The sequence below is a fragment of the Centrocercus urophasianus genome, unplaced genomic scaffold, assembly GCF_019232065.1.
Source record: "Centrocercus urophasianus isolate 14NV4802_14NV808 unplaced genomic scaffold, USGS_Curo_1.0 seq_35, whole genome shotgun sequence".
Classification (NCBI taxonomy): domain Eukaryota; kingdom Metazoa; phylum Chordata; class Aves; order Galliformes; family Phasianidae; genus Centrocercus; species Centrocercus urophasianus.
In genome coordinates, this window is record NW_024884922.1 from 2,297,261 (window position 1) to 2,311,764 (window position 14,504).

General features: G+C 45.3%; 1 protein-coding gene across 1 annotated transcript; it reads left to right on the forward strand.

Moving 5' to 3' along the window:
* Positions 1 to 9,543: 9,543 nt before the first annotated feature.
* Positions 9,544 to 12,184, forward strand: LOC122167010. Its single transcript, XM_042831203.1, has 2 exons — positions 9,544 to 10,437; positions 10,603 to 12,184. The coding sequence occupies exons 1-2, from the start codon at positions 9,619 to 9,621 to the stop codon at positions 11,170 to 11,172; spliced, it is 1,389 nt and encodes a 462-aa protein (XP_042687137.1). The 5' UTR covers positions 9,544 to 9,618; the 3' UTR covers positions 11,173 to 12,184.
* Positions 12,185 to 14,504: the final 2,320 nt, after the last annotated feature.

Sequence of the window (14,504 nt, forward strand, 5' to 3'; positions counted from 1 at the left end):
GGTGTAAATATTACAGCTTTTTTAAAAATGGTTTTTCAGTTAATAAATAGGCAAATGACTCGTATGAAAATTGCCTCTGTCAGATTTTATGTCAATCATGAAGCAAACTTAAATCTATCACTTCTTGAACATTCAGGGACATGAAGTATCTGTCCATCTTTCCCCAAAGTTTTGTAATAGAATGTATTGAAGTGCTTTCTTTGTTTGCAGTTTGTTGTTTTTTTAGTCATGTCGTAACAGTATTTTTAAAGTCATGCATTATCACACCCTTTTTTCTTTCCTCAGAGCTAGACTGTAAAGATAAAATGTATGGCTGGAATGTATTTGAAAAATTTATGTTTTTACACTTACTCCATTTCTTTTTCTCAATTCTTCTTAGTATTTTAATTTACTATGAAAATCAGGAATATAGTTAATTTGCTACTGATGTCTGATAAGTTTTTCCCTTAACTCTTTATATATTAATTTGTTATCTTTTAACTTCTATCTCTTCATATATAGTGTTTCCTTGCTGAAGACTCCTGAAGAATGTCAAGAATGTTTCTTTTATCAACCTTTTGACGTTGGACATACTTTGTCCAGTATCTATATATATCTATATCTAACTTTTTTTTCTTCTACTGCTTATTAGTGTTTCTTTTCTCCTATCTCAGTTTTATATTATCCTTTTTTCAGCATAGCCTGACAACTTATGTCTAAGATACAACATCCCAGTAGTTTTCCTGTATTTGAAAAGGAAAATATATAGACTTTCTTAATATTCATGTTCTGGATCTGTTACACTCAGCTGAATTCTCTGCCTAATTTCTCCTTGTCCCTTTTGTTCTTTATCATTGAAAATCTTAGTTATAGACCTATTTTCACCCTTTCATTTAATTATTTAATTTAAATGGAATAAACTTAAAATCACTCTATCTAGGCTTTATTTTCATGTTTGGTTTACTTTCTCATCATACCACTAACAAATCTTGCAGTGAAATCAGAAATCTTTCAAATTTGGTGTGTGGCAAAACTGTAGACAGCAAGAATTGATATTCTATCACAGTGGAATTATTCTGAAGAAATGATATGGACAATGAAATTTTGATTTTCCATGCTCCTAAGAAAGTACAAAAAACAGTAAGCTGCTCTAACTAAGATTAGTATGGAAGGAGACTAATTGGTCTTTCACCTTATTTTTGCTGTCATTTCCTCAGGGATTAGGTTAAGCCTCAGTGTATGTTTCAACTGGAAATCACAGAGATTATACTTTGTCTCACTGTCTATCATCCAGACATTTTCTCTAATATTGACTTGATTTTTATAAGCTTCACAACTCATCATGCATTTTCTTTTAGTCAAAATAAGAATATAATTTATAGCATCAAAGACAGCTGTTAGGGTAATTGAATGCAATGCCTGAGATAGTAGCATGCTTACTAAACCTTCATTAAGCTTACTGATTTCCCACCTTTTACGCAGGCTAAGTCTCATCCTACCTATCAGAATTTTGCATTTTAAAATAAAAGGATGCTAATGAGGTTCTCTGTGAATCTGACCTCAGACACATAAAGCATTCTGGGTAGAACTGAGCTTGCCTACTGTGAAGTAATATAAGCCAAAAGTCATGCCCTGGTCATTTACAGTAAAACCCCACTCACTGACAAAATTGAATTGCAATAGGAAAATGTTAATTATTCAGCAAGATTTAAATAACATAGAAAGATCAAGTCTTTTTCCTTTAGTTTCTGCTATAAATCATCACCAATACGAAATTATCACCAATACTGTAAAATTTCTGTAATATGTAAATGCTTGGATATCTATAGATTTTTTTCTTGTCCTAAAGCTTAAATCATTTTACTTCTTTGAGATGGAACTTCAAAAGACAGCAACTTCTAATCCTGGGATATCACTTTCAAGCTAGTAAAATAAATAGTCATTTTTTTAGGTAGTGGTTCCTTGGCTCTACTTACAAGTTATCTATGGGATGAGCTGAATTCTACTTTACCAATGCCAATTTTTTGTTTTGACTACAAGATAAACCAAGGGTAAGATTAAACTATGAAATGTATGATTTTTCAAACAAATCTTACTCTTTGTTTCTCTGCACAGTCAATGAAAATAGATACCGATGGAAGATAAATCATACTACATTGTCATGGTTTTATGATTTTTGGTTATCAGTATTCCATATCATAGCATCATACAATGCACTGGGTGTTTGACTGCTGGTGCTTAAGTTCCGGGTCTGGAACTGGAAGAGAAGAGCTACATTTCCCCAGGAGGCTTTGCGATCAGCAAGTAGATATAATTCTTGGCAAGGTAACCCGATGCTCTCTTCTTCACCAGCTCTTCTTCACCGGCTCTTCTTTGCCTGCTCTTCTTCGCCTGCTCTTCTCCATCTGCTCTTCTCAGTCTGCTTTGCTTCATTGGCTCAACTGGACTGCATTTCTCACCTCAGCGTTGTGGTGAGGCCTATCAACCTTTCAGACACACTCTCTCTCTCTCTCATATTTTGCTGATACTATATTTAGTGAATAAGATTGTTTCACCTCAGATCGTTGCCGATGTTTTCAATTATTTTGGGGTTCCCTGTTTCCCTTTTCCGGAGGTGCAGATCCGCAAATCCCTCCACCCTGCTGGTCACAGAACCGGGCCAAACCAGCCCATAAAACGTTGACATTTCTTTCCACACCTTATTCTACATCACTACATAATCCTTAATATATACAGACAAAATATAAACACATGCACATACAAACCTATGTATAAACACATGGAATTGCTGACTGCACTCCCCCATCATCAAATTCCCTTATGGTACACATTGAACATCCCCATTTTTCTGCATTACCCACCAAGTGGACCCAGGTCCCTGGGCAAAAACAGTTCCACGAAGAGGTTTGGAGGTCTACCCTTCCCAGAAGCTGGAAAGACCCAAACTGCTTTTCCCAACATCCCAACATACATTACATGTACTACAGGGACCTTATCTCCCTCTACAATATAGAGCGATATACAATATAGCTCCCTCTACAAGTAGGGAGCTGAATTGGGTAGGACCATCTTGACTGACCAATCCTCTGGTGCTGAACAGCCAGGAGGCTTCTGCCAAATACTTCTCCCAGTGCTTAAATGTTCTGCCACCCATTGCTTTTAACATGGTTTTTAACAACCCGTTGTAGCATTCAATCTTACCAGAGGCTGGTGCATGATAGGGGATATGAAAAATCCACTCGATGCCATGTTCTCTGGCCCAAGTATCCACAAGTGAATTTTTGAAATGAGTCCCATTATCGGACTCAATTCTTTCCGGGGTGCCGTGTCTCCACAGGATTTCCCTCTCCAGACCTAATATGGCATTTTGAGTGGTAGCATGGGGTACTGCATATGTTTCAAGCCACCCAGTGGTTGCCTCCACCATGGTGAGCACATAACGCTTACCATTGTGACATCATGGCAAAGTATAATCAACCTGCCGTGCCTCCCCATATCTGTACTTTTGCCATCGTCCTTCCCCCCAGAGAGGTTTCATCCTCTTGGCTTGTTTAATTGTGGTGCATGTGTCACAGTCATGAATGATTTGTGCAATAGAGTCCATACTTAAATCCACCCCTCAATCTCTAGCCCACTTAAATGTCGTGTCTCTTCCTTGATGGCCTGAGGTCTCATGGGCCCATTGAACTAGAAATAATTCACCCTTGTTCTGCCAATCTAGGTCTGTTTGAGCCACCTCAATTCTGGCAGCTCGGTCTACCTGATGGTTATTTTGCTGGTCTTCATTAGTCCAACTCTTGGGCACATGAGCATCTATGTGATGCACCTTTATAACCATATTTTTTGTTCAGGTAGCAGTGTCTTTCCACAGCTCAGCAGCCCAAATAGGTTTACCCCTTCTTTGCCAGTTATTTTGATCCCACTGATGTAATCACCCCCATAAGGCATTTGCTACCATCCATGAGTCAGGATAAACTGGCTTGATTCTCCTTTCCCTTCAGTGGCCTCTGCAACTTGTCATGTGGGGCTCCACACAGCAGCTTTCCATCTGTGATGCTTCCCCACAGTACGACACGATCCATCTGTGAACAGGGCATATGTCTTTTCATTTTCTGGTAGTTCACTGTATGGTGGGGCCTCTTTACATGTGATACCTCTTCTGCTGGTGATGCTCCAAACTTTTTGCCTTCAGGCCAGTCCATGATCACCTCTAGGATCCCTGGATGGGTGAGGTTCCCCATCCACACTCACTGCATAATCAACACAGTCCACTTACTCCAAGCGGCATCAGTAGCATGATGGGTGGAGGGAACCTTTCCCTTGAACATCCAGCTCAGCACTGGCAGTCAAGGTGCCAGAAGGAGCTATGTTTCAGTACTGATTACTTCAGAAGCAGCCCGAACCCCCTCATATGAGGCTAAGATCTCCTTCTCAGTTGGAGTGTAGCACTCTTCAGACCCTCTGTAGGCCTGACTCCAAAATCCAAAATCCCAGGGGTCAACCTCGATTCTCTCCTGAGGGTCTCAGCCTCAAACTCCAAGTGGGACTTTCTCTCTAGCAGCAGTATAGAGGATGTTCTTCCATCCTGTTCTATCCATACTGGCCCCAGGGCTACACTATGGGCTATCTCCTGTTTAATCTGCTCAAAAGCCTGCTGCTACTCAGGACCCCACAAAAAAATCATTCTTCTGTGTCATCTGATAAAGGGGGCTTACAATGAGGCTGTAGTTTGGAACATGCATTCAGAAACAATTGTGTCTCTTTCTTATTAGTGGGTGGAGACATGGCAGTGATTTTGTTGACCACATCTGTCGGGATGTGACAATGGCCATCTTGACACTTTATATCTAGGAACTGAATTTCCTGGGCAGTTCCTTTCACTTTGCTTCTCTTAATAGCGAAACCAGCATGCAGAAGAATCTGGATTATTTGCTCTCTTTTCTCAAAAACTTCCTTTGCTGTGTTGCCCCAGACAGTGCTGTAATCAATATACTGTAAATGCTCAGGAGCACCTGCCTGTTCCTGTGAGGCTTGGATCAACCCATGGCAAATGGTTGGGTTGTGTTTCCATCCCTGGGGCAAACGATTCCAGGTATACTGAATGCCCCTCCAGGTGGAAGCAAATTGTGGCCTAGATTCTTTGGCCAAAGGAATGAAGAAAAATGCATTAGCAGTATCAGTGGTGGCATACCATTTGGCTGCTTTTGACTCCAGTTCATAATGGAGGTCTAACATATCTGGCACAGCAGCACTCAATGGGAGTGTGACTTCAGTCAAGCCACGGTAGTCCACAGTCAGCTTCCATTCTCCACTGGCTTTATGCACTGGCCATATGGGGCTGTTAAAAGGTGAGTGAGTTTTGCTGATCACTCCCTGATTCTCTAATTGACGAATTAACTTCTGAACAGGGGTCAAGGAATCCCTGTTGGTGCGGTACTGACACCTGTGCACAGTTTTTGTAGCAATTGGTACCTGTTGCTCTTTCACTCGTAGCAACCCCACAACAGATGGATCTTCTGACAGGCCAGGCAAAACAGACAACTGCTTAACACCTTCTGTGTCTACAGCAGCTATTCCAAAAGCCCATCGATACCCTTTGGGATCCTTAAAATATCCCCTTCTGAGGTAATCAATACCAAGTATACATGGAGCCCCTGGACCAGTCACAATAGGGTGCTTTTGCCAATCTTTACCAGTGAGGCTGATTTTGGCCTCCAACATAGTCAGCTCTTGGGAACCCCCAGTCACCCCATGAATATAAATTGATTTTGTCCCTTCGTGACTCGAGGGTATTAGAGTGCACTGTGCACCAGTATCCACCAGGGCCTTATATTTCTGTGGTTCTGATGTGCCAGGCCATCTAATCCACACAGTCCAATAAACTCTATTATCCCTTTCTTCCCCCTGGCTGGGGGCAGGGCCCCTCTATTTGTTACCTCTGTTGTCTGCAGCAACTGGAGCAAATACCTTTTTGGAGAGGTTCACCTTGGTGGTTGATTTGTCTTGTAATTCTTTAACCCGTGCTTGAAGTGCAGGAGTAGGTTATTTATGCCACTCCTTCACATCTCCATGGTCACGTAGGTAATGTCACAAGGCAAAATGTGACATAGTCTTACTGTTGTCACTTGCCTGAGCAAGAGGACATCTTCTTTTGATAGCTGAGACATTGGATGACACCGGCTGGGAGGAAATCAAGTTGATTAGCCCCTCCAGCAGGCTGTTTTGGGAATTCTGCTCCCTACTGGATGTATCTGTTACCACCATGGATTCATCAGTATCAGGCACGGTTGATAGCTTGTCTATTATATCTTCTTGTTTGTTCTCCATTCTGTCCAGCTTTTCAGCTACTTTTGCAATGGCTGAAACACAAGCTCATAGAAGGCTTAAATGCAACTCAAAGTCTCGAAGTTTATAAACCAATTCATTTATAAGGAGTCTTCTTTCTCTTCTGCCATACATTGCTGCAAATGTACTGGTGTACTTTTCTTGTGCAGTCTTTGTGAATGTATACCACATGTTTGGTGTACACCTGACTCTCTCAGGATCATGCTCTTGGTCTGGCTCATTAGGAATGAAACTGGGGCTATGTAGCGTTTCCACCACAGCATATTCTCTCAAATAATGGATGCCTTCTTCCATGTCAGCCCATTTCTTTTTCTCAGGCATCAGATCATCTTTGAAGGGGTATCTTTGATCTGTTCAGGGCGCTTGTGGCACAGGTCCCTAGGGAGTCGTTTCTCAAGGGTAAAGGGGTCCAGGAAGTCTGGACGCTCCTCAAGAAGGAAATCTTAAAAGCACAAGAACAGGCTGTCCTGAGTGCTGTAAAGTGAGTCTGGTGTGGATGAACTGGGAACTGTTGTTGAGACTCCAGGAGAAAAAGAGAGTCTATGTCCTCTGGAAGAAGGGACAGACTACTACGGGAGGTTACAAGGAAGTTGTTAAGGTATTCAGGGAGGAAGTTAGGAGGGCAAAAGCCCAACTTGAACTCAGATTGGCCAGTGCAGTAAAAGTGAATAAGAAATCCTTTTGCAAATATATCAATGGTAAGAGAAGAACCGGGAAGAATTTCTATCCTTTTTTTGATGCAGCAGGGAGTGTGACCACTGAGGATAAGGAGAAGGCTGAGGCCCTCAATGCCACCTTTACATCTGCCTTTAATAGGCAGATCATTTAACCTCAGGGCACTTTACACCCTGATCTGGAAGCCTGGAATGTTATGCAGAATATACCCCTAATTATTCAGATGGAGACATTTAGAGAACTCCTCTGTTTGGACTGTCACAAATCCATGGGACTGTATGGGCTTCATCATAGGGTGCTGAGGGAGCTGGTAGAGGTCATTGCTGAGCCGCTCTCAGCCATCTATCAGCGCTCCTGGTTAACTGGAGAGGTCCCAGAGCATTGGAGGCTTGCAAACGTGAATCCCATCTACAAGAAGGGCTGTAAGGATGATCCGGGGAACTATAGGCCTGTTAGCCTCTCCTTGATACCAGGGAAAGTAATGGAGCAAATCATCTTGGGTGAGATCACACGGCACATGCATGGTGCCCAGGGGATCAGGCACAGCCAGCACGGGTTCATAAAAGGCAGGTGTCAGGCTCAGCAATTACCCCCGCCAGCTCCCTCCACATCTGAGGATGTAGCCCATCCAGACCCATGGACTTGTGACAGACCACATGGAGGAGGAGCTCTCTAAGTGTCTCCACCTGAATCGCTGGGGGTATATTCTGAACAGTGTCCCAGACTTCCAGATCAGGGCATAAAATGCCCAGAGGATAACTTATCTGGCTGTTAAAGGCAGATGTAAAAGTGACATTGAGGACCTTAGCCTCCTCCTTGTCTTCAGTGGCCACATTCCCTGCTGTATCAAATATATGATGAGAATCATCTTTGGTTCTTCTTTTACCATTGATATATTTATAAAACGATTTCTTATTCACTTTTACTGCACTGGCCAATCTGAGTTCAGGTTGGGCTTTTGCCTTCCTATCTTCCTCCCTGCATACCTTAGCTACTCCGTTGTAACCTCCCCTAGTAGCCTGTCCCTTCTTCCAAAGAACATAAACTCTCTTTTTCTCCTGGAGTCTCAACAATAGTTCCCAGCTCATCCACACCGGTCGTCTTCCCCTACGGCTCTCCTTACAGCACTCAGGACAGCCTGTTCTTGTGCCTTTGACATTTCCTTCTTGAGGAGTATACAGGCTTCCTGGACCCCTTTACCCTTGAGAAGTGACTCCAGGGGACCTGTGCCACAAGCGCCCTGAACAGATCAAAGTCTGCCCTCTAGAAGTTCAAGAAAGTAGTTTTACTGGTCATTCTTTTGACATCTCCAAGAACAGAGAATTCTACAATTCTGTGGCTGCTCTGCCCAAGACAATCCCCAACCTTCACATCTCCCACCAGACTTTCTATGTTAGCAAAAACCAGATCCAGCAGGGCACCACCCCTGGTAGGCTCTCCTACCAGTTGCATAAGGAAGCTATCTTCCACGCAGTCTAGAAACCTCCTGGACTGTTTCCTCTGTGCTATATTGTATTTCCAACATACATCAGGGAAGTTGAAGTTTCCCATGAGAACAAGTGCTCATTGATTGCGTGACTTCCGCAATCTGCTCATAGAATGCTTCATCCAACTCTTCGTCCTGGCTAGGCAGTCTATAACAGATCGCCACCAAGATGTCGCCCTTATAGGCCTTCCTCCTGCTCCTTACCCATAGACATTCCACTCCGTCATTCCTAACCGCAAGCTCTTCAACATCGGAAAAGTCTTTAATATAAAGGGCCACACCACTGCCCTTCTTCCCTCGTCTATCCCTTCTGAAGAACTTGTAGCCATCTATCTCAGCACTCCAGTCACGGGAGTGGTCCCACCATGTTTTGGTAATAGCAACAAGGTCATGATAATAACTCACAATCGCTTCCAACTCTTCCTGCTTATTGCCCATGCTGCGTGCATTGGTATAGATGCACTTCAGTTGAGTCATCTGCCTCACCCCTAGCTCAAGCATCATTCCCCTAGATTCATCTCTTGAGAGGTCTGTTTTGTCCCCCTTCTGTAGTCGAACAGGGTCGACAGGGGCCCCTCGGCCCCTGGGAAACCATGGCAACAAATGGCCTGAAGATAAGGGAGAAGAACAAGATAGACCAAATAAGGAAGAAACAAGACATGCCACATGTCCATTGGTCAGGTAGTAGCCCTAAGGCATGGGGAAAGTTTTAAGAAGGATGTGCTCCTTGCAATTAACGCCATTTTACCATACATCACATTGGTGTGCACCTTGGGTAAATGGACAGACCGAGGAGTCCCTAACGATTGCGAACACCTGTATGAGGTCTTTCGCAGGCGAAAGGCTTCATCTGGTGACCCCGACGTGATCGTTAGGGAATAGTGGTCGGCCACAGGCGGCGTGGCGATCCTGCTCTCATCCGTCTCCCTTGGGGAAGGAGGCGATGACCCTAGAAGAGGGGGCTGCGGCTTAGGAGAGTGGAAGCTGGGTAGCATCGGAGGGGGCTCTGCGCGCGAGAGCCTGTTTGACCTGCCGAGGACCCAGGTGACCATCGGAAGAGGAGCCCGGTGGTTGTGTGATCCGCGGGAGAGTGCCCGGTGGAGATCCGCGGGAGTACGCCCGGTGGAGGGACTATGGAGGCCGTCATAAAGGTGATTTCGTCCGCGTGTAAGACCTACTGCGGGAAAACTTCTCCTTCTAAGAAGGAAATAGGGGCAATGTTGTCCCTTTTACAAAAGGAGGGACTGCTTACATCTCCCTCAGATTTGTATTCCCCGGGGTCCTGGGATCCCATCACCGCAGCGCTTTCCCAGCGGGCGATGGTACTCGGGAAGTCAGGAGAATTGAAAACCTGGGGACTGGTTTTGGGGGCGTTGAAGGCGGCGCGGGAGGAACAGGTTACATCTGAACAGGCGAAGTTTTGGTTGGGCTTGGGGGGAGGGAAGGTCTCTCCCACATGTCCCACAGGAAAGCCAACTACTGAGCCTCAGGTCGATGAGGAGAAAGGGAAAATGGCTGCGCGCGTTATGATGGGCTTCGAATTTAATAACACCGTGAGAAACGGAGCGGGAAGCGTACTTTCTTGCAGCTCCCCTGAGGAAGAGAACACCGCAAATATGCCCTCAGCTATGGCGACTAACATCTCGTCCGCACCATCGGCACCCCCTTCTGCTCCCCCCTCGGCTCCAGCTTCGCATAAACAAGTAGAAGAAGACTGCGCTGAACTGTCTGCACTTTTATCTTGCAAAACGGCTCAAGTGCAGGAATCCAAGGTCGCTGAAACTCCCCAGCCGTATCCAGGACAACCGCTGTATCCTTCTCTGTGTAACCTAACACCACCTGTGGGGGCAGGGGGAATAGTGAGCTGGGATGGGACACTTGCTGTCTCCTCTCAGGAGGTGGAATGCAGTAACACCCAGGGGGGTGGGGACTGCGGGCAAGGCTCGGGTACGGATTGGTCAAAAGTTAGAGAGGTAGTAGAAGAAAAAGCAGAGAGAAAGGGAAGCGATGTAACTTACAGGCGCTGGGATGACAGTGTCCGGCCAGCACTGTCCACCCTGATTGCGCCTGAAGGAGTAGGTGGCGTCCGGCCGGCGCCCTCTGCTCAGGTTGCACCCGATGGAGAAAGAAATAACGACAGTCTCCGGACCCACTCTCTGCCACAGTGTTCAGACCCATTGACTCGACCCACACATCCTTTTACAAGATTGAGTGCGCATGCAACCAATCAGAAGCCTCTACAACAGTCAGTGTATGATCAAAGGGAGATGGGCACAGTGGGAGCGGTGCGGAGCCCGCAGCTTCCAGCTGTGACTGAAAAGGATAGCGAAAGGAGAGAGGTGAATCTGCATTTGGGAGTTAAGAGAGATGCACTAACAGATTGTGGGAAGTTTAGATCTAGCCTGATAGAGGAAGGAAGAGCACTAGAGACCTTCCTGACAGAAGGGAATGATAACAGAGGTCCGGGAGGGGTATCCCTCGATCTGAAAGGCATCACACACCTGATAGATTGTGCAGAGAAATGGGGATTGAAATCATCCCTCACTTTAAATGCATTAGAAGTCCTGACAGCATCAGGCCTTCTCTTTCCTCATGTAACAAATCTGATGTGCATGGTTCTTAAGCCAGTGCAGTATACATTGTGGGCATCAGAATGGTTTCCCTTCAGGGACAGGTGGCCAGATTGAGGCCTGGAGAACAAGCAATTCCATACAGCAGGTTTGTGAGAGCAATGCTCTCAAAGCCTGAGACATCTGCCTTGTTATTGAACAAATGTTTATCATTTTTGAGGTACATTCCAACAGGTACCTGAGACAATGTTGGTATATATTGGGCACAGATAGTGCCACTAGAGCTATCAGCAATCACTCTAATCTCTAATCTCTCTGTCTATAACTTTACTAGTATTGTAGGATGTGGCTTTAATTATTAAGTGTCGTGACATCACATCAGTTCTTGCAGGATAATTACACGGTGATTAAAGACCTATCACCTACTCCAAGTGGGATGAATCTCGCTTTGGCTTACCAAGGAAGGAACTTGGTAAGGAAGCTTTTGCAACATGATGACCTGCACCAATCCTGAAACGTGACAGAGACAATGGGCCGAAAACCTTGATCACCATTCACCATGACCCAGAAGAGATCCATCGTGTCCTAGAGAGAGTAAAGAAGGACGGAGAACATCACTTATGGGAAGTGCTTCTGGGATGGTCCACCAATGCGACGGGAATGTTTAACTCTGTTTAACTCTATTCATTATTCAGTTATAGTTGTATTAGGTCTAATATTAATACACTTTACGCTTATAGTCATATTATATATAGATATATAGGTATATTACAGATATAAGTATAGTGTGTGCTGAGACAAATGACTCATATGGCAAATGCCAAGATGAACGAATCAGCATTGAGAGAATGGAATATATAGCTTTACATAGAACTCACGTTTAAGATATTAGGATTATTAGGTTTATAGGTTATAGGGTTATTACGGTAGGGCAAGAATATTTTGCGAATCGGGATGTAACGGGGCAAGGCTTAACTGAGAGGACAATGGCATGTATAGGCGCAATGCGGGGATTTCGGGTTGTACGCGGTTAGGGTCCTCTCAGAATGTAGTAGTTACGCTTATGCATAGGGAGGGGGAAATGTAGTCGAACAGGGTCGACAGGGGCCCCTCGGCCCCTGGGAAACCATGGCAACAAATGGCCTGAAGATAAGGGAGAAGAACAAGATAGACCAAATAAGGAAGAAACAAGACATGCCACATGTCCATTGGTCAGGTAGTAGCCCTAAGGCATGGGGAAAGTTTTAAGAAGGATGTGCTCCTTGCAATTAACGCCATTTTACCATACATCACATTGGTGTGCACCTTGGGTAAATGGACAGACCGAGGAGTCCCTAACGATTGCGAACACCTGTATGAGGTCTTTCGCAGGCGAAAGGCTTCACCCTTCCCCCTCCATAGCTAGTTTAAAGCTCTTTCAATAAGCCCTGCTAGCTCCTGCACTAGTATTTATTGCCCCATTTGAGACAGATGGGTTCCACAGACAGACAACAGGCCAGGGGCCAAGTAAACTGCCCCATGATCAAAGAACCAAAAGTTTCTGGCTCGACACCAGCCTCTGAGCCAATTATTCATTGCTCGTGCTTTCCCATCCCACTCACTGTCCCTTACTGCCCCGGAAGGTATAGAGCAGAAGATCACTTGAGCTCCCGCTCCTTGAACTAAATGTCCTAAACCCCTCAAATATTTTTTTATAGTTCGTAGGCTTGTCTGAGCAATTTCATCACTGCCCACCTGAACTACGAGTAATGGAAAGTAGTCAGATGACCTAACCAGCTTAGGAAGTTTCCCAGTTATGTCCCTGACCCAAGCCCCAGAAAGGGATCACACTTCCAGACGGTCTGAGTCAGGTCTGCATATGGGGCCCTCTGTTCCTCTGAGAAGGGAGTCACCCATCACAACCACCCTTCTTTCTTTCCTGTCAGAGGCAGTCTCAAAGCATGGGGGTGACCGCCTTGCCCTAGGCTCTCTCCTAGGCAGATCCTCCATCACCTCTCCAGTCACCTCCCCTTCAACTTCCAGCATCTGGAACCTGTTACTTAGAGGGAGCTAGGGAAGCAGACTGGACAGGTGGGGGTGTCTCTTGTGACACAGAGTCAGGACTCTCTTCCAACCTTCCCCATCAGTCAGGTCTGTCTGACTGTGACAGGGCAGGGGGTCCACCACCTTTCTGTTTTGTTTTTTTTTTTCTCAGAACCCTTGCCTCTGGTAAGCCAGTGAGTTACTCCACCAGTCAATCTCCTGCTCACGCTCCCTGATGGTCCTAAGTCTCTGCACCTCATCCTTGAGCTCCACCACCATCTGCTCACACCTCGCACAGGTGGAGTCCCTGCCACTCTCCCCAGGCAGAAGTAGGCTCAGGCACTCCCTGCAGCCACAGACCTGAACAGCAACATTTCTCAGCAAGCTCTTCGTCTGGCTTGCCACGGCTTTCTTAGAATAAGCCCGTTGTCTAGTGGAGACCATGTTTCAGCCTGTAGTCTCAGAGACTGCAAAGGAAAACTGGTCTCCTGAGCAAGGAGGGACAAAAGCTTACAGTTCTCACCACTAGACCCACCTCCCACACGCACAGAGGTAGCACCCTATGGGAACTGTGGGCTGTGCTCACTCACTGAACCTCCCCTTTCTCAGTGAGCAGAAACTATGTTTTCTCACCAGGTTTGTTTTGTGTAATCGAAGCTATTTAAAGCTTATTACCAGGTGTGAAGGTTAAGGGCGGGTGTTTAAACTGTGCCGCTAATGTGCCAGATCCACCCTGGGAGACTCTGGAGCCCGTCCACAAGCTTCCAGCTCCTAGCAGAAGTGCGGTGCTGATGCTAGCCTCAAAAAGGCCTTTAAAAAAAAGACTTAAAATTGCTTTTTGGCTGGCCTTTTAATTCCAGATCCCTTGCCAGTGCAGATTTACCTGTTGAGAAGCTAGTCTCTGCAGGAAATGTGAACCATCTAGCCATCAGATGAGAAAAGCTCAAGCAGATCTCAGGAAAGTGGTTTCAGTAGATAGACTAGTGCTGCCTGGGGAAAGCATTGATCTCCATGTATTTCTTGGGATATGATTTCTTACAGGAGCTAGTGTAATCTGCATCTCAACCCTTTCAGACTGGAGTTGGATCCTCTGAATGTGGGCCTGCAACCAAGGTAAAATCACCATACAGTACTTAAAGCTACAGAGACTGTCCTGTCTTTTCTGCCCACAAATATCTGGATTTTCATCTTCCTTGTGGGAAAGTGTCACAATCCCTGAGAACCTTCTATGAGCCTGGAAAAGTGCTTCAAGAGATTTTGCCTAAAATGAACTGGCTTTCTCTAACTTCCTGAGTGAAAGGTGTGGCCTATCAGACCAGGTACTTGGCTGCCCAAGAAAGAAGTGGCACTGGAGGAACTTGTTTCAGAACATGTGCAGACATGATTGACACAGGAATCAAGCTAGTCTGGAGAAGGCCATTGCTGGT

What these genes read in the sequence shown, in the direction of transcription:
- LOC122167010 (XM_042831203.1), top strand. Translation starts at nt 9,619, where the DNA reads ATGGAGGCCGTCATAAAGGTGATTTCGTCCGCGTGTAAGACCTACTGC. An exon ending in GCGGGCAAGGCTCGGGTACG is followed by an intron (nt 10,438 to 10,602) that starts GATTGGTCAAAA and finishes CAGGTTGCACCC; the next exon opens with GATGGAGAAAGAAATAACGA.